Source organism: Alternaria dauci, chromosome 7 (assembly GCF_042100115.1).
Source record: "Alternaria dauci strain A2016 chromosome 7, whole genome shotgun sequence".
Lineage (NCBI taxonomy): Eukaryota > Fungi > Ascomycota > Dothideomycetes > Pleosporales > Pleosporaceae > Alternaria > Alternaria dauci.
In genome coordinates, this window is record NC_091278.1 from 1890015 (window position 1) to 1914568 (window position 24554).

Sequence of the window (24554 nt, forward strand, 5' to 3'; positions counted from 1 at the left end):
CGTCTATCAGTGACTTTTCGGCAACTTTATTTCGACGACATTCCCCCCTCAGCAGATGTTAAAAGGTCTGGTTCCAACCGTTGCGGATGAGCGGATGATGGGCTCGGGCAAGACATGTGAAAGTCCGCCATGTCATCATCACCGCAAGCAGCCTTCCTGCAGGCGATTGACATCCTGTCGGTTAGCTGCCTCGTCGCCTTTTCATACCTCGCTGGCCATCACCATTTGCCTTTTCCGGCACGTTCGCGACGATAAGGAACTGCAAGACATCTGTCACGCGCTACAAGCTCCAGTACCTGGACAATGAATGGCACTGACGTGCCCAGCATCTGGAGGCTACGGGCGTATCATGTCCTCGTGTGCGAAGTGCGGGGCGATGCGCATGTACACATGCACAGGGCTGAACACGTATCATAGAATGCAGCTCTTCGATCGACTGGTATCGATGCCATCATGATAGAAGTGGTTCCAGCAGAGCCCGCTACCAAGCAAGTGAGTCTTGGATGCATGCGGTTCCAGCTGATGATTGTTTGCTTCGACTGTGCAGGCGCATGGTGTCGCTAGACTCGCGTTCATGTCACCGATGGTCTTGTTCAGCTCTGATACCTGGCCCAATTGCCGTAGAGCTAGTTCCAGGTCCCACGCCCTCGGTCGACACGTTAATTTAAGTGTGGCACACCCATGTCAGTAATGGTGTGGTTGAACACCCTGGTACCTCATGGCATACCACAGCCGGAGATTAGAAGCGCTCAAACAAGGTCTCAGACTGCGCCCTCTGGTCACCTCATCTTCCCCAGCAGTATTCGTCCGATAAGAAAGATGGCCATACGATAGTACACAAAGCGCCCAGCTAAATATCGCATCTAGATGGGCTCCAGACTGCGCTACATGTAGATTGTGGTATCGGCGAAGGCATGGACAATGTAGGTTTGAAGGACGCTTGGCCAGATCAGGTAGTTTGAGTGCGACACGGCATCGCGCAGAAAAGCAAGTGCAGCTGATCACTATATCGATTCCGTTGGCCGCCCCAGGCATGAGGCGTAGGCAGCACAGGCTGTTATCTGGCTTTTTTGTTTGACTCTGTCACGTCGTTCCCCCCTATCTCATTCCAACTCTGCTGCAAGTCTCGACGTGTGATTGGTTCTCCAGGAATAGTGTCTTTCTCAGCTGATCATTGCTAGCTTTCGGATGTCAGACCGACATATCGCATGCGACTCTGAGACGCATGAGAGTGTCTGCCATGCCATGGAGCGGGGCATAGCATGTATGCTTCCAGTGGCTGGTCGAGACGCAAGACAAAGCCATAGGGCTGTGACTACGAAACCTGCAGATGCTGTATGCCCCTTTCCACCAAGACAAATAGTAAGCCCGGTCCAATGCTTTTTCGGTGTTGCAGTTATCGGTCCTAGTGCTTCTGTTAATCGCCGCTAGTGTAGCACCAGCAAGTCTTTGTTGCGACCACTCGCATCATTCTCTTAGTTCGAGAGAGTTTGAGCACTGCTGACGAGCTGTTCAGCTCAACTCCAAATAGGGAATCAGCTGGAGATGAGTTACGTGGACAAAACTTAAATTCTAAGGTTGCTCGAGAATTTCTTCTGATTTAGCGTACTTCTCAACTAGCTTATGCTCTTTTGATCCAAGCATGATCTCGCTTGTTCAGTTCGTGTCGAGCTACACCAGCAACGATTTTTGGTTCTTTACTTGCCGAAAGGCTGAGGGTTAAGGCCCAACATTATGCCAGTAAGCATCAGATACTTGAAAGATACTTTTATTGTTTTTGTATCCCTTTTGTTCACAACTTGCGTAAGCAGCCAAGTCGCGAGCACATGTGCGGCGTGCTGCAGGTGTAAAGGCTGCGAGCCCGAGATTGTCTTGAATCCGGCAGTGCCCAGGAGCCATCGAAAAGCGCTCGATCTGCGATATCCATGTATATATGCACCCATATTACGATCTCTAGATGCATTAGCCTACGTTCCACGCCCGTACATGTATCTTCTTCAAGCTCGCAAATTGCGACGCGAAGACAGGCGACTCTGTTCTATGCTTCAACCAAACCTTGGAAGCGTGATGATACTGCCAACTGCACATGGGCAGGAGCTATTTCACTCGACCCTCTTCACTTCAAGTTTCGTTCTACTTCTGGGCAGATCATCTCATTGATAGATCCTACGTTGGCCTCAACATTGGTTTCGGAGCTCACAACGTCTGCAGGTTTCACTTAGAGGCCTCTTCTCCCTCTAAGCAGACGATACCGTTTCCGCATCTAACCTTAGAAGTCGCATTTTATGACTGGCCACTTGACTACCGTGAAGAATTTCTGGAACTGTTAAGCAGATACTGGATGATATGCCTTATACACTTGCAACGCTCCCTCAATACTCTGAACAAGACCAAAGAAGACAGTAAGACAAAGTACGGTAAATGCAATCCAGAATGTGTACCACTGTAATCTGTTCCTGCGATCGTACCAGAATTGAGAGATAGAATTATGTTTCGGCTGATCGAACCTTTCTTTCAGGCTCATCAATTCATCGCGCCAATATACAAAATTTCTGGGACGACGATCATTCGAGATTATCGCATTCCTGTTCAGCAGGGAGAGGTCAGGGCAGACGGAATCTTCGCCCTGGGATCGCTGGACCTTTAGCCATCTCTGCGTGTCAACGTCTTGCCGCGGAAACAACAAATCTAGTGTTCGGAGCGTTTCGTCGATGAAACCCTCCGGAAACAAGTTGCTATATCAGTCAACGGCGAACGTTGAAAGGACGAACAAGGACTTGCCTATTTTGATGTTGTAGAAACGTGGCATGATGGAAAATGCAAAGCTTGTGATTGTTGTCGATCAGCCGCAAGTGGTCGGCAATATTGCTGCTCCAGTGAACCTCTAGTCCGGTAAAGCGCCGCAAGTTGAATATTGTAAATTCCTCCTCAAAAGTCCAGTTGCCAGCTTCAGTCGAATCGTTGACAAAGTGGTTCGCAAGAACTGTCTTCAGGTTAAGCTGCTCGTCATTCCATGGCAAGAAACTAGGACCCCATGTCCGGTACTTTGATGGAGCTCCCACATCCACCATCGAGAACAAACGTACCGCAAGCCGTATAGAACCTTCCGCCATATGGTTTTTAGCCTCTTCGCTTCTTTGGCGTGTGTCTAGCAGTACCAGAGATCTCTTAATCGCTTGTTTTGATTTTCCATCTTCCAGTTGTCGAATGATGTCTATTACATCTTGATGCGCCCGTACAGTCACATGCTCGCCGCGATCGGCCTCGATCGCATTCTTACACTCAGTAGTGTAATGTTGAAAGTAAGCATCCCAAGGACAATGCTCTCGATTTTCTTTCACTGCCAGAAGTGATTGGGTGTCGGATGGCCAGAAGGCTTCAAGTATACTGCGCTTGTGATCGGCGTCCAGTGATCCTTCGTTAGCGCCTCCCAGAAGAGACATGCCTACCGGTAGTTTTGGAAAACCACCTCCACGAGAGTGTAAAGCCGCTTTTTCAGTCTTCTAAGAGGCCTAATGTGTCGCGATGATTACTGTGTTCCAGCTTTGGGGAACGGTTGATTGTGTGTGTGGCTTTGGTTTCGTAACAATGTGATGAAAGCACCAAAAAGTTGTGAATCTAATGCAAGATGTCCATCATAGTTGTCATTATATATGTATGTACTCTGCTTCTTGAACAGGATTGACTTGTATCTATGGCGTTATTGATGGCTGAGCACTCACCGGAAGATGCGTTGGCTGGGGCTGAGCACCCACACGGCTGCACCTGGTTGCCTTATCATACTAGAGCGGGGTAGGTTGGAAAACCACGTTTCGTCACTTCCAGTCGTATTTACGGGAGCAACCCGTCGCAAAAACTCTGTTACTCAACCTGATTGCACACCATGCGCATTACCTTGCTCCAACCCGGATCGCTTCGACATAACGATGATACTTACTAGTCTCGAATCAGATCAAGAGGCCATCCCGCCATCAAATTCTGCAATGGCTGCTGCCTCGAAAAGCGTTTTGGGAAGCAGAGGCCTTCGGAGAAATAAGGAGAATTACGAGAGTTCAGTTGACACAAAGCATCAACTTTGCATCGACCATTCGGCGAACCCCACGTGGAAACCGGCACAGCTTTGTTGGGAGGCCAAAGGAGCATGTGCGTTAGAATATGAGAGCATAGAAACCCAACTGTTGGAAGAACTAGATCAGTCAAGGAAAGAGTCTTTCTGCGCGGTTAGCGTATCCTTCTATATGGTAGGAAAGACACCCAAAACTGCGAGGCCTTTTATTATAATTTCAAGCATAGACTGGAAGTCTAGACAAGCAGCAAAGTCCGCGATCGAAAATAGTGGCCTTCTGAAGAATCGAAACTTCAGGATAGGACTTCTAAAATATCTTCCATCCGGCGAAGTCCACCCCGTTGCGTCGATATCTGGTGATTCTGCTGGAGATCCTCAGTCACCGCTCTCCCACCTTGTGTCTGAAGATCAACAGCCACCTGCTGAACACGGCATAACTCAGGGTGGGGATCCTGGGTCCAGTCTTCCAGTCTCCTTGCTAGCCTACTATGATTCGGGATTACCGCTGCGAACAACGGCAATGTCAGTCCACGTGAGGACGGATGAGGGATCTGTACGCAAGGCTACAGCCAATGTTGCATACAACGGCACAACCTACGGATATATCACTGCCGCTCATGCTTTCAGTCCATGGGATGAATCTACTTCTTTTGTAGACGAAAGAGAAGACGATCTTGGCATGCCTTTCGATAGCGATAGCAGTGACGGGTTCGAAGAGTGCGAAGATGATACAGCTCCATCCCCAGTATCTTTAGGATCCACAATTTCTCAGGTTCCGTACTGTGGAGGTTCGGAGCGCCATCAGCCTCCAGTTTCGGCTCAATCGAGTGCTCAAGTTCCTTTGCCTACTGAGATTTCTGCCGGAATACTACCACTTGGGAGAATTGCTAGTGGAGAAGACGTTAATCGATCGTTGGACTACGCTATGATCAAGATTGAGGAGCAGGAACTTCATCAGCAGCTTTCAGCGCTTAAAGTCTCTCAAGGTGGGAGATATATACGTGTGGCCCCGTCCAATCGTAGGTCATCTCCAGTCATAGCATGGACAAGCCGCGGCCCTGTCTACGGTACGCTTATGAGAACACCAATCATGATGAGGCTTCGAGGAAGTGATCGTTTCCAACCAGCCTACGGTTTCACGTACGAAGGCGTAATCATGAACGGCGATTGCGGATCTCTTGTGTCTGACAAGTTTACCAAGAAGTTGTACGGCATGGTCATTGCAGCTTCTGACAGCCAATCTATCGCCTATATGATAGCAGCGGATGGCCTCGTACAGAACCTCGAAGAGAATGGACAATGGTATCTGTTGGATGTATACGACAATCGCACGGACTCTCGTCATAGTCACGACACTGTGAGCTACCGTCAGGACGCATCAAACAGCCAAGCAGCGTCGTCAGTCAAGCAGCAGTCGACGTCCGAGTCTTCTTTAAGATACCCTCAGGACACATCAAGCAGCCAAGCAGCGTCGTCAGCCAAGCAGCAGTTGAGTTATGGGGTTTCCTCGATACAACAGCCAGAGTGGAACGCGGAACACAGCATATATCTGCTAAAACTATGGGATGAGCAATACCAGCGTAATTACTGGTTACATCACATTGAGGGTATCATTCCCGGGGACTCGTTATCCTCGGACATCTTGCTAATACGGTACAGGTCAGGGCTGGGTTTTCTTCCGTTGGTGCGATGACCGCGTCGACTCGATGTTCAGTGGTGCGGCTCAAGCAGACTCAGCCTCCAGGAGAGGCATAGGTCCAGCTATACAAGGCACCTACGATCACACCCGTCCGACCCCGAATAGCCACTTTGAGCACCTGGATTCATGCAAGTCCACCTAATCATTTCACCGCATACCTGAGTAACATTGTGTAGCTTTTTATGTGAGGGACAGAAGCTTTTTCCAGCCTGGAAAGGTATGTATTTCACGACCTTGCAGTTGAGCTGATACTGATGATGTCTAGGTTTTCGCTGTTCTCTTTAGTGACGGAGCTGGATCAACTGTAACACGGTACAATGACTCCATCTCCCTAGTCAAGTACGGGGAGTTTGTGCATACCCAGATCCGGCGCTTCATAGTCGTTAGAATGAAGCAAGGGTTCGCCTACTGCGTGTATGTGGCACGATGACATGGTCCAATACACATTGCTAATACCTCGTAGCCCTATATTTACCTATAACAACCAAGGAACCAAGAAGCCAGGTGTCATACCTAGAGAGCATGCTGTGGCGTACTCGTACGGATATCAACCCTTGCTCCTACCCAACGAAGTAGGGATTGAGAAAGAGCCTATCTGCATAGTCATGAACCCGCACGAACCAGCTCTCTCTACCGCTTCCCGGATCTTCTTCGGAATTCAACATCCCATACAATACAACGTGAAAGTAAAAGACCTAGGCTACGTTCATCCCGACCACCTCAGCAACTTCTTAGGCTACTGGGCGATGGAGCATCAGATTGGTACTATGCAGGATGTCTTAGGGAGTGATCAAGAAGACGATGCTAGTTGCACGTATAGCTCAGCAATTGCATGAGGCTAGTATTTGTCGGCATTTCGAGTTATCTATATGCTTCACCTTTTCTATATTCATGTTTCCAAGAATCAGATGAGTAACAGAGTAGGCACGAGCCTAGTAAGTGCATTCGAGATTGGATTTGACTTTTCTCGTACTCGTGCATTTACGGGGACTTTGATTGCATCGTTCCTCTATCGTCCAATCATAGGTATCGAGGAAATTCACCTGGGCTTTTAACTAGGTAGCTTCCGCGCAAGTGACAGGAATGATACTTCGCAGATTGGGGCCAACGGAAATTTATCATTTGACAATGGTAGATAGTGGCTTCGCCACATCAACCTCTGCATTTTTCGCCGCTGGCTGAGCACGGAGAGCAGCACATATACCTGATGCAGAGTGTGGTCTGATGCGTACACCGCTTTTGCCTGCAAAAAGGCAAACTTTATCGCAGCCATGGGGAAGGGTATTATTCAAGTACATGAGCGGTGATTTGCTTACAAGAGCCACCTGCGGTTGCAATGCATACTGGGCAATGATGGGTTCCGGATGGACTTCATGTCATCTACGCACGGCCGTATTGCTTCCACACGCGCGAACCGCGGCTGAGTTGAGGCGAGACTGTCGCCAAGTCAAGCCGTAGTGGGCGGGCCCGCATTGGCTGCTCCCGAACGTGGGACTAACTTCCGAGCCCCATTGCTACGTCTCGGCTGCCTCCCCTGCAAGCATGCGGCCCGTACATCGCATCTTCACCAGAAGGCCCTTAGACACCAAACGACCTTTACACAATACAGATGGCTATAAAGATCACTGTTCTGTATTAGTCAAGAAGCAGCTCTATTCCAACGTCGAAGCCACCCAAGAAGGAAAAAAACAAGATCTGGTGTGTTGAGAGAGAAGGGTGTCCACGAAGGGTAGCTGAAGAGCCGTGCGCCTGACTTGTTGCTTCTGTGCCCTTCATTTCATTGGCTTTGTTCGTTGCCGTCCACACCCCCCCCTCCCCTCGCACTGTCATGCCACCTGCCCGTCGCTGCCTTCTTTGGTAATTTATCTCACGTTTGAACAGCCGTCATTTTGATCTAGAAGCTGTTGCCCTGCTAACATAGCTGTCGCCCAAGCCTAAGATTGGATTGAATCAACGTCGTGGCCGCTTTCGAATTCCATTGTTTCCCATGCCGGCTGCGTTTCTTGTTGATGAATGCACATCATGAATGCGGGGTACGCGTGCGATCCTTACGACAGCGATAAGAAATTCGATCGCGACCTGCACGCTGCAACTTGTCTTTTCTCATAGGCTCGACACGCCTAGAGCGGCGTTACTTTCTGAGAGGCATGTAGCACATGATGAATACATGCGCGTCAGATCGATGCATGAGAGAGGCACGTTGGCAAGCTGAGCATGCACGTTTGCGTACATTTCAAGACACACAGGGCGGCAGTGCACAGCAAAGTTATGACTGTGAGGACGACTCATATCTTTGTGCCCCCTCCAAAGCCGGATGACAACGTGTATCCTACTCCAAAGGCCTGTAATCACTCGGATGGCGTCCTTGCATATGCAATCCGCCTACGCGTCTGCCAACAATGATCAGAAATGTCAACAGACGTTGGAAATAAAGCTCCTAGCCCCACAAAACATTGGCCGACACATCAATTGTTGGATCTGCGAGAACCCGTCAGGGCTGACAGATTCTGTAAACCTACCGTTGATAACAGGATGTGGTCGTCATAGATGGGAGCACTATCAGACAGCAACTAAAGTGATGGCATCCATTGAAACTTGGAATCAACGCCGAACCAACAACGATGGAACTGCGTAACGAGGTGTCGAAACAACTAAAAAGAAAACCCAAGACTAGTTCGAGTCGCCAAAACACATGTACTGGAAGATCCTTGTGATGTACCCAATCCTTCTCATGTGTGTCTCAACCAATAAAACGTATTCCACAAATTATGCGCTGACACCAACTGCGACGAATGATTTTACAAATATGATACAAGTTGTATGTGTAACATACAGGTTTCAAGGGTATTGAAATAGTGTTGTTGAAGAAAGACAAACATAAGAGAGCTTGCTTGAGCTTGGACGTCTGAAGCGGCCGTCTAAGTGTCTACATCATGAGGCAGTCCCAAGCGGGCGTACTAACTGACGGTGATGCGCCTGCATCCAGTGCGGGTCCTGCATGACGTTTGGGCGATTTTGTCATTGGCTCCGGGTCAACCAAAGACCATCGTCGTTTTTCTGGAGGTGTGGTACTAGATGCTGTCTGTGACGGATCCCTGATCTCAGCGCGCCCCTCCTGCAAGTCCAATGGCGAGCTCTCGGTCTTAATGTTTGGTGGTGGCTCTACCGAGGGAGCGGTCTGGCTGCGATTATTCTCACCCATGCCGATCACGACAGGAGCGAGTACGTCTGCGCTGTCGTGACCGATCGGCATGCGGTTCACGAACATAGCTGGGTCTCTTTGTTCCGTGCTCAGATCCGATGGTAAAGAGTATACTGGGTCTTCGAAAGTAGTAATTTCGGGTGGCCTAGCAAGTATATCGCCTGAAGACGAGTGATGCGATGTAGAGTCCCCGTCTTCGACTGGTACATCGCCACAGGATGTACGGTGACTAGTCTTTCCGTTCACCATGTCTGAGTCGACAACGATATCCTTAGTGTTGACAGCGAAGATTGGAGAACCTCCAGCAGTTCTTATGTCTGTTGCTTTGTCTTCCCACTTGGATGTGTCTTGGGTATCATGATCTTTGGCGGCGCCCAAAGCATGGGGTTTCGAAACCCAAGATATGGCATTATTGTCCTCTTGAGTAAACTCATCGACATCTGATTCGACCATCGCAACAGTGGAAGCAGGCTGGTTCTTACTGAGGGAGAGTATAGTCGAGTCTCCAGTGTGAAGCGTGCTCATATTGCTGCTTTCTTGGGCCAGTGCCTGCTTCGCGACGCTCCACCATGTCTTATCGTCAGAGTTTTGGAGGCCAAGTGCTACTCTTAGTTGGGATCTCTGCACAGGCGAATCTTCAATGATTTTCATTACCCAAACATTCACCCTCCTCATTTTGCTACGCAAATACGATGGAGTTTGTACTGAGCCGTTCGCCTCCCGATGTTCATTCTCAAAGCGCTCTTTCTCATCTGAAAGCAGGTTGGCCAATGTCTTTGTATTACTCTCAGATGCAGAATAATCACCGGAGGCAGTGTGATCCCAAGCTCCTGGGTGGCAATCAGAGAATTCTGTCAGACTACTGCTTTCGTCCCTGGCTGGATCACGAGCTCGCTTGTATCCTTCCTTCGCAACAACACCGAAGCTAGAGATTTCATCCATGAATCTTCTTTCTTTGTCTGTATATGACCATTCTAGTGTGTTGTAGTCGGCTTCAGCGTCATCATAATCCGCTTCCATTGGACCCAACCTGTCTCTTAAAGAAGATGCGTCATCAATGGCTTCCTTGATATATAGCGGTAGATTCGACTCGTGGGCATGTAGATACTTGCGTACAAGGTCGAAGACGTGCCCATCCTTTTCACTGGTCTCGACTCGTAGATGTCGAAGTTTTTTACGTTTTGCGGCTACCCGAAATCGCAGGCCTACTACCTCGTCGTTGAAGTTTTGTAGCTCTTCGTGTTTAGTAGCGAGCGTTTCGACCGCATGACGGCTTGGCATGGAGCCTGGGATGTCTCCATGCTGGCCTGCGAAAGGTGGAGGAGCAAAATGCGCGACGGGTGGCGGCGGCGGTGGTGGTAGGGCGAAGGAGTCTAGTGGTGGTGGGGGAGGAGGGGGAGGAGGAGGAAGACGAGATTGAAGTGAAGACCCAGGTCTAGTCCCATTTTGTCTGACTTTGCTGCTGCTGTGCGGTGGTGTATCGAACGACATTCGTCCTGTGGGACACTGAGCATCAAAGTGAACATTTGCACGTGTCAATCTGTGAGAACATCGCGAACCGAGGAACAGCGCGGTGGCTACGATAGAAGTATGTTTCGCGACAGAGCCTGTATTTCTGAGGCGTGATATGCGTCAGGTCACTGGCGTCGGATTGGCCTTTTCGCAATCCATGCATAGCGCCGGGTACCAACAGATCGGGAGAGATGGATAGGGGCGTAAAGCAGCATGTAAGGTGGCTACGGACCGCGGACGACTTAGTGCTAGTCCGTGACAAACAGCGCCTTGGCAAAGTGTGCAGCCTGTGGCAACCCCGGTCTGGTGGCCAGCACACATCGCATTCCAATCTACACACTCTATAGGAGGGTCGCGTCGGCATCATGGCTATCACTCTAGACGATTTACCGCGTTGTCACGGTTCTCTCCACTTTGCGGCTCTGCTGCGCACGACCAGTCATGATTTATCTATAAATACCTTACAGCGTGTTGTCGCACGACTCGCGGCTTCCCACGCAACTGATGTGATGTGGGCCCCCTACCTAGAGCCATGTCGCAACCACAGTGGAACGATCACTACAAGAGATATTTGTATACCGTCTGGAGTGAGGAGCATCAACGTTATTTTTGGAATCATTACGTAGAAGGTGATATTATTTTCCATTTCGATGTGCAAAGGCTGACAGCTTCCCAGGGCAGGGTTGGGTGTTCTTCGAATGGGCGCCTGCGCAGTCGACTCCACAACATCAGTCGACTCCGCAATACCAGTCAACGCCGCAACACCAGTCGACTCCGCAATACCAGTCGACTCAGCCACTACGCCAACAGCCTGCTCAGTCTCAGTACCAGCAACCGGATCAATCAAACTACGAACACCAACAGCAGCCACTGCCTCATCAGACTCATGTAGATCCTGCGCAATATAGCCAGCGGTTGTATACTGGTAGCGATGCTAGCTATGCTAGCCCACAACCAGCTGAGACAGCCCGTGTGTTCAGTCGGCCCGGTCCAGAAGTACGGGCGACACTCAACACACAGTACTCACCGGTCATGGAACGACAGCAGCTTCATCCAGGTATATGCACTGCTTCAATCTATTGTCTTACTATTCTAACAAACAAAAAAGACTTCCAGGTCAGACCCGCTAGCTTTTTCACCGAAGGACGGGTAAGTGAATGTGATCGAAATTACTGATTTTGAGCTAACGACAGCCGTTCAGATGTTCTCGATCCTTTTCATTGAGCCTGCCGGGGCAAACGCACTCAACAATGTGACGTACTACAACGCCAATCTTTCCCAGGTTCTGTACGGGGAGTATGCACACTCTCAAGTGCGTCGGTTCATTGTTGTCAAGCATAAGAGGGAATATTGTTTTGCCGTGTGCGTATCAAACTTTCTTTTCAACATGCATCCGCTGATGATCTTAGCCCCGTGTTCACATATGGAAATCGAGGCACAAAGAAGAGTGGTGTTGTTGCAGATGAACATGCGATCGCTTACTCGTATGGCTGCAGTGCGCAACTAGTTGCGGATGAGCCACCACTTACGAAGAGCTCTATTCCTATCATCATGAACAGTGAAGGCGTTCTCTCGGCAGCATCGAGGATCTACTTTGGTATCCACCACCCTATCCAGTATAATGTGAAAGTCAAGGACATTGGTCGTGTTCATCCTGACTGGATGGCGACCTTCCTTGGGTACTGGAAGATGGAGAACGGACACGACTCCCAACAAAGCCCCGATCTGGCCCGCGATCCGACCAACCATATAACGGTCTGAGTTTCATTGTGTCCAGCATCACTTCTATCACTTACATACGTTTCGCTCTTGTCGGCCATTTGGGGTATCTCTCATCATATGCGGTACACTCCCCACAGGTTCTCCGGATTGAATTTTATTCCGGGTTGTTTTTCCATTTTCTCCTACTCCCGTACTGTGGAAACTCGATCACGTTTTTTTCGCTTGGAACCCGCCATATACGCTTAATGACTTACGAACACATTAATTGTCATGATATAATGACAGAATTACATCTCCTGACACTGTATTGACGGACCTAATGCTGATCGAATTGCTCTGCTCATCCGGCCAGTATTATGCAAATCCTAAAATCTTAGGTTGGTAACAGTGGATATGAGGAAGACACATAATCTGAAAGATATCTCCTTTCATCATTTATACAGAACGACCACTAGAGTACTTTTGCAGCGCAAGCTGCACCCATGGATAGAAAAAGCACGAATGAGACAAGCCCTCGCCTACTTGTGATCACGATGGCTTAAGCGATTTTCTCAGCCGCAGGGGCGGCTCGTCGCGCGCACAGACGGCGTTATTGGAAGAACATACATGAATTTGAACCAAAGGCTCTTTTGGACATGATCGGGCAACGAGTGCACAGACGGGGTGGGTACCGGCAGCGGGGCGACCAGGGGCGTTCACACTGCAACACCCCACGCCCACATCGATCACGCCGCCGCTGTCCGTCGACTACCGACACGAACTACTTCCGTTCCAAGACCCCAAACCACAGCCTTGACGTCTTCCACTCAGTAGCGACTATGGAGTGAGCGCGCACAAGTGGCCAGCAGCCACCAACCCACCATGCAGTAGCAACACCAGACGCATCGGACAGACGATACCGAACGAAGCATGCCGCGCTTCACAATTGGCCACGATGAAGCAGTGCAACAGGGAACCTACAACGTCGCAGCAGCTCAGGACACCGCCCAGGACACTTCTACAGCCATGACTGCTTTCAAGCGCAAGGTCTGGGAGGTATATCCTGAGCTCACACAGGGTCGAATCGACGCCTTTGGGCCGGAGATTGGGGCGCCGCGAACATTGGCGATAAGGACAGTGTCGACGCTGATGAGGATGATGGCAATGACAATAATCGCCCCGTCCTGACCGACCTTACCAAGATCGACCTCTACGTCTGCAGCTAAACTCCCAAAGAGCCGCCTTGCTCAATTGTGTCGTTGAGTTTCGGTGCTGCGCCAAAGATCCCATATCCTGGCCAAAGGAAGGATAGAGCAGGCAGCTTAGGTGCTGAGCGGCATCTTCAAACTGTCTGGTAATCAGGCTTCTTTGATGCAGTCAGACGTTCCCTCATCACCTGCCCCCTAGCATACCGCGGATCGTCCGGTGGGCGTCGCGAAGCAGAAGGAGACGAGCACTCTTTGTTGCCATGCAGGAATCTAACAAGAAGAGGCACATCAAAACTAGGAAGAAGGTGGGACGCTTCTGTATATGGCTCCGCACCATGCTCAAATTGTGCTTGAAAGACTTCCATTGATGCATAAAACGACTATGCCTACGCCGGCGGACAAACAGCAAGGTTAACCAACTCGTTCAGTAAACAGAGACCAATAGCTTTAAATTCCGACATTACGAGTAATCCCGTGCTCTTCGAGACACAGGATCATAGTGAATATAGTACTGGCGGCATCGGAATGCAAGCACTAACGAGTCAAAGGGTTCAGGCAGGCGTCGCAAGTATATTGTGCTTCACGTCGCACCACTCTCGATCTTGGTAGCAGTTTCTTCATGCCTGGCGATACTCAAAATTAGCATTCTAACCTATTATTAAACTAAACATGACTATTCTCTTCGGATTCCGTACCAACCAACATGCAGCGTAATTTATGAAGATGCTCCCTGTATTAGGATCAATAAAACGCTGTGAACTACACGTCAAGCATAAAAATCAAGCCTACGAAGAGAGCTCAAGTTCCTTCGTGCTGCAGAACACGACGGGACTGACGACGATTAGGGACGAACCCCTCATTCGCACGCCAGATCAAGTCCATCGAATAAGTAAACAGCCTGTCTTCAAAGAGAGTCCCGGAAGGATTGAAACCATCGTGCCCAGCTTGGACCTCCAGGGCGCGCTGCGCTTCTGGTAAACTGTAAACCCAGTCGGCGAACAGCTTGAATTCACCGGAACGGCTCCGCACCGTTCGTCTGTTGTTGACTATATCCCATACAGGGTCGTACCAAGCGTTACGAACTCCCATATCATTCATTTGATAATACTGCTTGTTGAACATCAGCAGAGCATATGTGTCCGTCTCAAGCCTACTGATGTACTGCTTGAACATCTCGACCTCCGTAATGAGAGTATTTATCGGAGGAAGCAGCTCGTGCTTCAGTACAGCCATGAGTTCGCCTGCTTTAGCAGCCGATGGAACATGCTGCGCTTCTGTGCTAAGCTCCATAAGTCGCTCAACCATGTCTTCGAGAGGAGCAAAGATATCTTCGTAGCTATCGAGAAGAAATGCCTTCTCGAGGTTGACGTAAAGGCTTGCCCACTCGGCTGTATTCTGTTCGCATGCAAGCCGGGCTACGCACTCCGTTTTATGGAAAAAGATACCCGCGTGTCTATAGCGGTCCTCAAGATTGTTGCAAATCCGTAGAAGACTACCGATGCGCTCGATAGTATCCTGAAGACAGGCGCGAGCTTTTTCTGAGACCACCTTCTCTAAACCCGGATATATGTTTGTACATTCCTGGCACATGGTGGCTGTGTCTGGTCAGTTTCTCGTTTCTATGCCGAGGTGTTGGACGACTTGGGGTCTGCGCAGTGGCGGGAGCGACGAAGAGAATCCGCATCAATACAATTTATCACTCTGCGACAGGAAGCGCTATGTGAATTCATCAGCCACAATGTGCAAGTTATCGACACTGTACATACAAGTTCTCGTAGCCTCGATTCGCTCTCTAAATTCACGCTGTAGTGCTCCACGCTAGACTCTCGTCGCTTCCGTCCGCTCAAACAGCGCAGTATGTGTAGTCCATGATCTCCCCGTCTTCCAGCACGGCAACGACGAAACTTTCCGTAAAATTAGACTTTAGTTCTACCGAGCCCCACTCGATCTCTGGAAAGCTTTGTATCCATATCCGAAATAAGCCTCCTTCACGACTGTGCTTGGCAGCCAGATTGTCGCTTCCATCAAGGTTGGAGCGGCGGGTGAGGTGCGCGACCTGTTCTTCGACCCATACCAATGCGTTCTCCAAGATGCGCAATGGCTTTGCTAGCTGAGATAGCGTGATCTCGAGTCCAGACTCCAAACTGCGAAGCCGATGGACATCCTCTGGTTTGTTCTTATTCATCTTCAGTTCCTTCAACACCTCATTGGCGGTATTGAAGATTTCAGTCCACGGGCGGAAGAACGACTGCTGAGAACGTGGGCAACTGGTCTCAAAGATCTGGCTCATGCGTAATAGGATAACGTTGTCGATTTGGTAACCATTAACAAGCGTCGAAGAATGTCGCAGCGCATACGGGATCTTGTGATACGCGACCCCAGCAATTCTGAAGTGGCGCTCGAAGGTGCTGAGTTTTTCGAGCCAGGAAAACGCCTTCGACTCTAACCAATCTAGCCAGTCTCCATACACTTTGACACCAGCCAAGCGAGCTGTGTTCGCGTCCTCTAATTGCCAGTCGTAGGGCAAACGTTCCACCCACAAGTCCATACGAATTTTATTCTCTGGCGATAACAGTCGACCATATGTCTGTTTTGATCCCATATCTGTGGCGTACTTGTTCGCAATCTTGACGCGACCCAGTTCATCTGTCTCTGGCTCCGGGTAACCCTTTCCCGTCTCTTCAGACGTCTCTGGCACTTCGGATGATATCAGGCTCATGGTACAGTTGGAGTATATGTATCCTTGTTAGGGTCACAATTCCAACGAGTTCGCGCAGGTTGGGAGGGCTGGATGCAGAAAGTTGGCTAGCCAGTACGAGTAGGTGCGGCAAGAATTAGTGAGTGGTCGTTTGTTTCTGTGGGAAATTATCTGACCGTTTGTGCGTTGTGGTGCGTGCGTGGCGTATGCGTAGTGAATGCGACCCTACTCATGGCGGCGTGTCTGCAAGACCGATTTAGGATGCGATGTGTCGTATAGGGTCAACCACGCATGTATTCTGTGTTTCCGGCAATTGTGAAAGGTGGCAGATATTCGTAACGTCAACTGTTTATGCTAGAGAATATCTTATACTAGACCGGTTGAAGCAGCGACCCCATATATGGCGGTGAAAGCAGCAGGCCGGTCGAGAAAGGTATTTTCGAGCCAGAGGCATACTTCTTGGGAAGAGATGACTCAAAGAGGCAAGAAACAAGGCGCAAATCGTAGCCTCCTTGACATTAATACTCATCAAGAGCTTTCACACGGCCATTAATGCTCAGCCGACTCTCTTCATGGGAAGACTTCCCAGCACATAGTAATCAGACGTGGAGTCTGGGGTATCGGCAGTTGGTTCCACCTATATCGGTCCAGCTATGAATTGGCTGGTGATGGATATCATCGCTACGCTGCTGTAGTTTGAGGGTCTTCATAGTTGTAACATCCAGTACTTGGCGAAGAGAAGAGAGATCGACCTCAGGTCGCGGAACAGCGGACGAGATGAGTGGGAGCTCAAGAAGATATAGGTACATATAAGAACTGCAGCGGTCAGGACCTGAGGTACGAGAAAGTGCTTTGTCGACACAGCGGGTGAGACAATCACTTCGACCTGGCTTGTTGTTCATCTTGGCCATGTGTGTGGGTAAGTTCTAGCCAGTTGGCAGGACGAACTTGCCCCCAAAATGACCGGACTAATGACGTAAGCGCTAGCGACTCAGTGGCATGTGACAGGCACGGCAGACCTCGGGACATGTACGCTGCCCGCCAATCAACGAGGCACGACTGATAAAAGCAAATACTGTAAGTAAATATGCAGAATTCATTAATCGTCAAATATGTACTCGAAGCCAACTATGTACCCTACCATCCTTGCTCAAACTCACCCGTCATCCAAAGTCTATAACAAGCATATACAGAAGCAAAGAAAAGATGTTCTCATCCCATCGTAACAACATCACCAACCCATCACACTTCGCCTCAAACGTATACGCTCACTGGCCGCCGACGGCGATGGTGAACAGCTTCGGGCTGCCGTCGAAGATTGTGCCAGCAACATCCTGACCACCATCTGGAACAACATCGTCGTACGGGAAAGCATACCCACGTCCATCCTTCTGAACCTGATGAACGATGCGCGAATAGTGGTTGGTCGTCGGATCCTTGTAGTACTGGCTCGGGTTACTGCCATTCGGGAACTGGTTACCGGGTGTGTTCAGCAAGATGCTACGGTTAAAGGCCGCAGCGAGGCGCGGAATAACTGCATTGCGCGCTTGGTTCGACCCAGTCGCGAACGGGCCAGTGCTACAGGTAAAGATGTCCCGAGCTGAGGGAGCAGCAAAGTTCCCTGCTTCGCCGAGTTGAAGCTCGTTGCCATGGACACGGCCCTTGAGGTTGCCAGCCGCGGCTTGGGTGTTGATTATCATGTCTTCGTTGCGATACTTGTTCCATACCGCCTGGATGTAGCCGTCCCAGTAGTTGCCCCATGCATCCGCGTTTCCGACGAGAAGATTGTTCGGACTCAGCACTCGCAGTGGCTGCCCGTTGGCCTCATAGATTAGTTTATCCCAGGGTCGGCCATCGCGTTGGGCTTGCGCACGCAACTCTTCTATGACTCTTCGCATGCCATCGGCTCCCATTCCAGGCACTGTCTGAGTCCTGCCCTGGTTGTTGGTCAAGCTGAGCGCAATGGGAATGCTGACAAAGTCGACATAGCTGATATTGGCGAACAACTGCGAGTCGTTGTAAGTGAACTCACAGAAAGACCAGTTGGTATTAAAGTTGGGGTCGCTGGGGTTGGTCACGCTGGGCTCTACGACTGCAGGACCTGGGTTGAGAAGGAAGGTAAGCTTTGCGCCAATGCTGAACCAGATACGGCCGCCGGCAATCTTTGGGATCCTGATGTTGACAGTGTTGCCGGGAGCTCCAAGCGGTATGGCGACGTCGGCCTGGAGTGGTTGCTGAATATCCTTGGGCGCTGTTGGGTAGTAGATGGACTGGCCGTCTGCTTTCACAAAGAGAGGGGTGTTGTTCCGCTCCAGAGCAAGGCCGGTAATGTACGCGTATACGGTGCCGGAATTGGACTTGTTCTGCAATGCCAGCTGCAGAGTGCCGGGTGCGGCTTCAGCTAGTACTTGTTGCTGTTCAGCGTTGGCTTGCGGAGCGGCTGCCCGCTTCTCATTCTCGGTGTTGGCGTTGGCAACGGCGGGTGTGGGCGTCGGATCGTTCTCTTTTTTGCTCCGGTTCTGGAAACTCTGCCGACGCTTGTTGACGAAGCTCTTGAAGGCCTTCATGGTACTGTGCGAATCGAGCGGACGTAGAAGTTGATGAATCGGAATAGATGGATACGAGTATAGCAATTTGCAAGAAAAAGGTGGAGGGTGCTGCGAGTATTAACAATGTTGTAATTTGCAACAGCCGCGAGTACGTCACACAAGATATATCTTCGACCTGCTATGGCGAATACCCCCTCCAAACGCGTCAACGTCTCAAAATTCAAGGCGTGAATACAGGGTCCAGCTGATGTCACACGCGCAACGAATTTCCGAGCTGGCCCCTGCACGTGCAAACCGGTTAGCGATCGCCATCTCGCCCAGCAGTGCAAGCGTCAGTAATTTTACGTCTACAGCCAATCACACTTTTCCAAGCGACACCACCATCTCGCGGCCCGTAACGGTCTAGCACGAGTTTCTAAACCACGCGTGGCGCGCTCGTGGTTTCTGAAACTGACACCTGGATTGCGGGGTGTTAGTGTAGGTGGTAACTTGGGACTGGTATTGGACGGTGCCGGGTTGGCGGGTTAGTGTAAGAAAGGAAGGTATGAAAAAGCGGTAAGCGGAAGTACGCGACGGTTTGTTACTGTGTCTTGCGAAGAAGATTTTTCCTTCTTTGTTTTATCTCTTTCGAGGTGTATCCAACTAGAATGTACCCAACAAGATCAAGCGATGTTGAAGCCGATCTGCTCTAAACAGAGATATGAATATGAACACTCTCCCAGCGGTGATGGCGGCAACACAACGGAAAAAAGATACAACTCTTTTGTACATTGAACGCAGGATCAGCCACCACGGTTCACATGCTTGGAACAGGGCCTCGAGACCTGCCCACGAGCTCGTCGATAAACGACCTGCGATGCCAGCGTTGCATCCGTGCGAGCCAACGTTTTCTTGCAAAGCTTCAAGGTGCTATGATTGTTCGCGCATGACTGCCTGTGTCACATTCTCAATGATTCACGCCGAGGAATCAGAACGGAGCACCACTTCCAAACGTCATGCCAGCATAGCTGTTGTAGCTGTCCTCTCCCCAAATACTCCCCGCCATATCGAAGAATTGCCCCATGTCGAAATCGGCACTTCTCATAAGCCCAAAAGGGTCACTGTTGGCCTCATTCTCGGAAGGCAAGTCCATGTTGAACTCATCAGTGTAGTTGATGTCGGCGAAGTTGTGGTATCGGTCGCTTGCGTGGTTGGTTGAATGTGTTCTTGGTGCGCCGGTGATAGGGCATGAGCCTTCGCTTGCGCTGTGCTCAATCGAGCTGCCGGGTGTAGGCATTGATGGTGTCTGGCTAGGTTGCTCCGGTCGGATCTTGCGAATGTACCAATTCTTGGTTAAATCGATGATCATTCGCATGACGTGCCAAAAGTCAGTCTCGGGCTGTTTCTTCTTGTCAAACGCCGATAAAGTCTGCATGCGATAGCAGATTGACTCGAGGCAGAGATCTAGGCGCACTCTGTCTTGGGCGGCCTGAGTATCCCAGCCGATGGCGACATGTTCTTTAGTGGGGATACATAGTCTGGTGACCGTCATGATGACCGCCGGTAAACGCATCCATTCTGAGAACGATATGAGATGATACTCTTGAGCTGGAAACGAAACCAGTGCATCCAGGAACTGTTTGCCAGCCTCAAGTGATGAGATTAAGCTGTTGATCTGCGATGAGCGTACCGAAGCTGGTAGATCCGGGGGCGACGAGCGAAGGGCTACGCTATGCAGTTGCATTTTAGTGTACGAGAAAGAAAGTTCGAGTAGTTCTTGTGACGCAACGCCGTCACACTCTCTCTTCCATGCATCGAGTTGTACGTCTATAAACCGAACATGCATCAATGCCCGCCCATCGGAAATTGGTAGCTGCGAAGCATCCGCTGTGAATAGCGCATCTTGTACTTGGTCATCGATCTGCCGTAGAGATATAAGTAGATCGATAGCCTCGTCGGTTTCGTATTCTCGGTTCCGTTTCAGACCTTGCGCCCATTCTGTCATAACAGGAGTGTGTTTCAATAAGTTCGGCTTCTGTAAACCTGCAGCGACCCTGATTCAAGTCAACATAGAATAAAAGAAGATATCATTATGGTTACCGACATTGAAGAAAGGTAATAACATCCCAGGAAAGCACGATGTCTTTCGCGCAACTCCCCAGGTGGCGGCGGCGGAGCCTTGGGCCGCTGCGGCATTGAAGAGCTAATTGGCTGGAAGTCTTGGTGTAGACCAATATCCAGAGCTAGCCCGATCACGATGTTGTGCAAAAAGAAGATCTGCTCTGTTTTGTGGCTGAAAACAAAGTGATACCTGGACCTATTAATACGTTCTCCTGGATTGCGGGCGCTGACATACCAGGACAAGTAGACCAATACACTTTGAACTAAGCCTAGTGTCCTCCGGGGTTGGACGATTGTTCGATGAGCAAGCTCAGTGCGAAAGACAACATCGAGCTGCATCTGGCGTGTGTGATCTTTCCATGATGACACCAAAAGGACAGCCAGTAAGAGCATGGGCCTGTGCTCGTGCAACTGTTTAGCAGTGATCTGCGGAGGTAGCATTACGAAAGGAAAAGTTGCCGACATGTTTCGATAGTCATTTAGCAGGATATCCGCTTCGCCTGAACAGAGCACTTGCCGAACGATTTCGTGTTCGATGGGAGCTTCGGGTCGTTTCGATGGCCTGAAGAAGCTCTCGGGGGCCTGAGGAACATCTTCATGATCACTGAACCTGTGTATGCTGCGAATACTTTCGAGGTACTGTCGGTCAATTTCAGCACTTTCTGACACGTCTTCTTTATTTCTCTCATGTTCTAAGGCGCTGGTCTCCAAAGATGGTTTAGGCATCCAGATCCTCGGCGTAACGTTTATTGTTCCCTGTTTCCGCCCAGTCTCCGTTCTATTTTCGTTAGGTGTTGGCTGTGACGCAGCTGCAGAGTCGGGCGTGAGTTCAGTTTCAGCAGCTGCCTGGACGAGCTTAGCAACGAGCCCATCGATCTTTTGTTCTACCTGCGCGATCCGGCTGCCAACATTGTAAGCCAGCACCACTTGGGCAAGTGGGAATATACTACGACTTACGAGGGCGCCCGCAGCTTCCTTGTCCTTCGTGGCGCTTCGGCCCACGCGCATTCTTTACCGGCAGCAAAACATCTTGCAAATGGTAAGCATCTTCAGAAGGACCAGATTGATCTTCTGTGGAGCAACGATTGAGCTGCTGACACGCTGATTGGATGGAGCACACCTTTGGCATCGTCCAGATTGGTCGCTCGGCAAACATCGCGTTTTTAGATTACGGCATCGCTGGCAGGCTTGAGTAGTTCGCAATACACCCACTCTTGCAGCGGAGGGTTGTTCAGTGTCTTCCATCCGATGCGATGTCGCAAGATCGATGCAGGTGAGAAAGGAAGGCGAGTGCCATACCGAGCCCGGAACGGAGAGAGCGCTAACATCCGGCCGTTAGTGCTGGGGCCGCTCAGATGACTCATCAGCGCTACTCTACCTAGATGGGCCAGATCGATGACGAAGAAAGTAACACAATCACCGCAGTGCATCATGCGAAACCAGTTATATTGGAAAACCACTCGATGGAATACTGACCCTCCGCAATCCGAAATCTTGCCAGTTTCTTTACCAGAAATGAGTTGTTTGACACCTCCAGGCTCAGTACCTAATCGTGCTGAAGCTTCAAACTGCCTAAGAGTTCCACCGTCATCCAAGCTCAATCAGTTTTGAACTGTAAATTTGACGCCAAACGCAGTCCATACCAAATCGTTGCTCCAATCGCGATGAGGTTCAGATGTATGCTCATTGCATGAGCCCTAGAGAAAGCTCGATTGAGGATCTTCATGTCGTCGCTCATGGTTCCGTCGAGGTGTGTTCTCTTGTCACGAGTTGCTAGTCCATGCATCAGCTATCGTTTTGACTTAAGCACGCTGCAATGCCTACACTGGTGGACCCTCTCAATCATCAAAGCTTGTGTCTTTGGGCCAAACACAGTCAAATTAAACCCTGCAGTAGCTCCAGCAATAGCGAGAGCTATCCAATCTCCTCTCTTGTGGAAAATCGAAATCGGCCCATGAGGCGGAAATGTCGCCGCAACGATGAGCAGAAGGATCGACTGGCTTTGGAAGTACACTGGAAAGACACGCTTCTGCAAAGTCGTAAAAGCTGATCTGGGAAGGGCTTGATAGGCGACCTTTGTCATTACGAAGCTTTGATATAGCTCGGTCCCAAGCAGCGTGGAGTAAGCTAGAAGATGTGCAGGCGGAAGGATGGATGAGAAAAGCCCAGGCAAAGCTTGTACAGCAGCGCCAACCTGGTCTTGAAAAGACATCGTATTGAATCTGGAAGATCCTCTAGGGAGTCGTCTTCCTGGCGGCATCAGCAAATACTTGACTTGGGCTGCTGCCTAGCAGGTCGGAACCGATCGGAAGTCACGTAGCATTTGCATCCGTGCCGATGGGATCTCGAACACATCCGTGTGTGTTTTCTCGCAGAGCTGGAGCTTCTGCAGTCTGTATATTAAGACTCACTGGTTTATTAGTTTTGTTTTTCCTCTTGGCTCGTCGTCCCACACAGCACTCGAGAGCGTCCATGCTTTGCATCGATCAGCTAAGGTCAATGCTGAGCCTCTGTGCCTGGCCAACGACCAAAGGCGAAATCATTGACCAGCTCTTTTGGAAAAATTTGCACTGCTAATCACAGCATGCAACATGAGTAGAGGGACTTTGAGGATGTTTTGCGAACCGCGGTCTGCCCATGCCGTTACTAATGAGCTCGGGCTACATTACCGCGAGATGCCCGACGATGCGCAGCGCACCCCGCAACTCTATCCCCATCCATTCCAACTCCACGAAGATCTACAACCACCACCCGGCTTCTGGAACTATTTCCGCGCAGCACGAGCGCTTGTAGAGCTACTTCAGGCAAAGTGAAGACGCAATACCGTAACGCAAATATGGAAGAACTATGACTTCCATTCCGCCGGCACCATGGCTGCGCGTGGATAGCTGTGGCCCTGCTAGGAAGGTACATATGTACCAGTTCAAGCTCACATCATAGAGGCCATTCCACCGTCCTTTGCAGGCAACTCGCAGAAAGCAATCATGCGCGCGACACTTTTCTCTCTTGTTCCTCTCGCTCTCGCAGCACCTGCGGCCATCTACACGCAAGCCGAGAAGCCCCTATATTGGCTGCTGGCCGGCGACTCGACGACAGCAACCAAGGGCGGGTGGGGCGATGCGTTCCTCTCCAAAACCGTTGCCGCTGGCTCATCGGGACACAACTACGGACACAGCGGCGCGACAACGCTATCCTTCCGTGCTGGCGGCGACTGGGCCAGCGTCACCAAAGACATCGGCACATACAAGGACGACTACAGAGTCTACGTGACGATCCAGGTACGGCAATGCAACAAGGGGAGACGGGAAGAAACACAGCTAACACTACGACAGTTCGGCCACAATGACCAGAAAGCCACCTCTGGAGTCTCCCTGACAGACTACCGCAACAACCTCGCAACCTTTGCTTCCGAAGTCGAACAAGCAGGCGCCACGCCCATCCTCGTCACTCCTCTCACGCGCCGCACATTCAACACGACAACAAAACGTGTCATCGAGAACCTGTCCAACGAAACCGCCATCACGCTAGACGTAGCCCAGTCCAACGACCTGCACGTCATCGATCTTAACAAGGCCTCGACGGCCTACGTGAACGCGATTGGCCAACAAGGAGCAGATACTTACAACTGGGGTGAGAATGGCACAACGGGGACTGATCGGACGCATCTCAACCCATGGGGCGAGGTCGTGTTTGCGCGCATGGTCAGCGACTTATTGGTGGCCAAGTATGAGGATGAGTTTGGGGCATACACAGTCGCGAATGAGACGTTGAGCGGGCTGATCAAAGACGGCAAGGTGGCGTAGGCCATCACTGATTGAT

The 24554-nt window shown here is 50.4% G+C and overlaps 6 protein-coding genes across 6 annotated transcripts; 3 read left to right on the top strand and 3 right to left on the bottom strand.

The window, feature by feature from the left end:
- Nucleotides 1-5156: 5156 nt before the first annotated feature.
- ACET3X_007755 (uncharacterized protein) lies at nucleotides 5157-6601 on the top strand (the record flags this gene model as incomplete). The annotated part of the gene is made up of 5 exons (XM_069453936.1): nucleotides 5157-5673; nucleotides 5726-5897; nucleotides 5955-5982; nucleotides 6031-6179; nucleotides 6229-6601. The coding sequence occupies 5 exons, from the start codon at nucleotides 5157-5159 to the stop codon at nucleotides 6599-6601; spliced, it is 1239 nt and encodes a 412-aa protein (XP_069304918.1).
- Nucleotides 6602-10818: 4217 nt separating this feature from the next.
- ACET3X_007756 (uncharacterized protein) lies at nucleotides 10819-12459 on the top strand. The gene is made up of 5 exons (XM_069453937.1): nucleotides 10819-11108; nucleotides 11156-11536; nucleotides 11588-11628; nucleotides 11681-11841; nucleotides 11889-12459. Exons 1-5 carry the CDS (start codon nucleotides 11012-11014, stop codon nucleotides 12238-12240), a joined length of 1032 nt encoding a protein of 343 aa, XP_069304919.1. The 5' UTR covers nucleotides 10819-11011; the 3' UTR covers nucleotides 12241-12459.
- A 2484-nt stretch (nucleotides 12460-14943) lies between these two features.
- ACET3X_007757 (uncharacterized protein) lies at nucleotides 14944-16993 on the bottom strand. Its single transcript, XM_069453938.1, has 2 exons — nucleotides 15155-16993; nucleotides 14944-15104 (listed from the first exon to the last, which is right to left on the bottom strand). The coding sequence occupies exon 1, from the start codon at nucleotides 16105-16107 to the stop codon at nucleotides 15232-15234; it is 876 nt and encodes a 291-aa protein (XP_069304920.1). The 5' UTR covers nucleotides 16108-16993; the 3' UTR covers nucleotides 14944-15104; nucleotides 15155-15231.
- A 361-nt stretch (nucleotides 16994-17354) lies between these two features.
- On the bottom strand, nucleotides 17355-18653 carry ACET3X_007758 (uncharacterized protein; the record flags this gene model as incomplete). Its single annotated transcript, XM_069453939.1, has 1 exon — nucleotides 17355-18653. The coding sequence occupies one exon, from the start codon at nucleotides 18651-18653 to the stop codon at nucleotides 17355-17357; it is 1299 nt and encodes a 432-aa protein (XP_069304921.1).
- A 949-nt stretch (nucleotides 18654-19602) lies between these two features.
- ACET3X_007759 (uncharacterized protein) lies at nucleotides 19603-22581 on the bottom strand (the record flags this gene model as incomplete). The annotated part of the gene is made up of 8 exons (XM_069453940.1): nucleotides 19603-20668; nucleotides 20719-20925; nucleotides 20971-21636; nucleotides 21693-21764; nucleotides 21856-22056; nucleotides 22212-22307; nucleotides 22379-22508; nucleotides 22560-22581. 8 exons carry the CDS (start codon nucleotides 22579-22581, stop codon nucleotides 19603-19605), a joined length of 2460 nt encoding a protein of 819 aa, XP_069304922.1.
- Nucleotides 22582-23719: 1138 nt separating this feature from the next.
- Nucleotides 23720-24538, top strand: ACET3X_007760 (uncharacterized protein; the record flags this gene model as incomplete). The annotated part of the gene is made up of 2 exons (XM_069453942.1): nucleotides 23720-24013; nucleotides 24068-24538. The coding sequence occupies 2 exons, from the start codon at nucleotides 23720-23722 to the stop codon at nucleotides 24536-24538; spliced, it is 765 nt and encodes a 254-aa protein (XP_069304923.1).
- Between the last annotated feature and the right edge of the window lie 16 nt (nucleotides 24539-24554).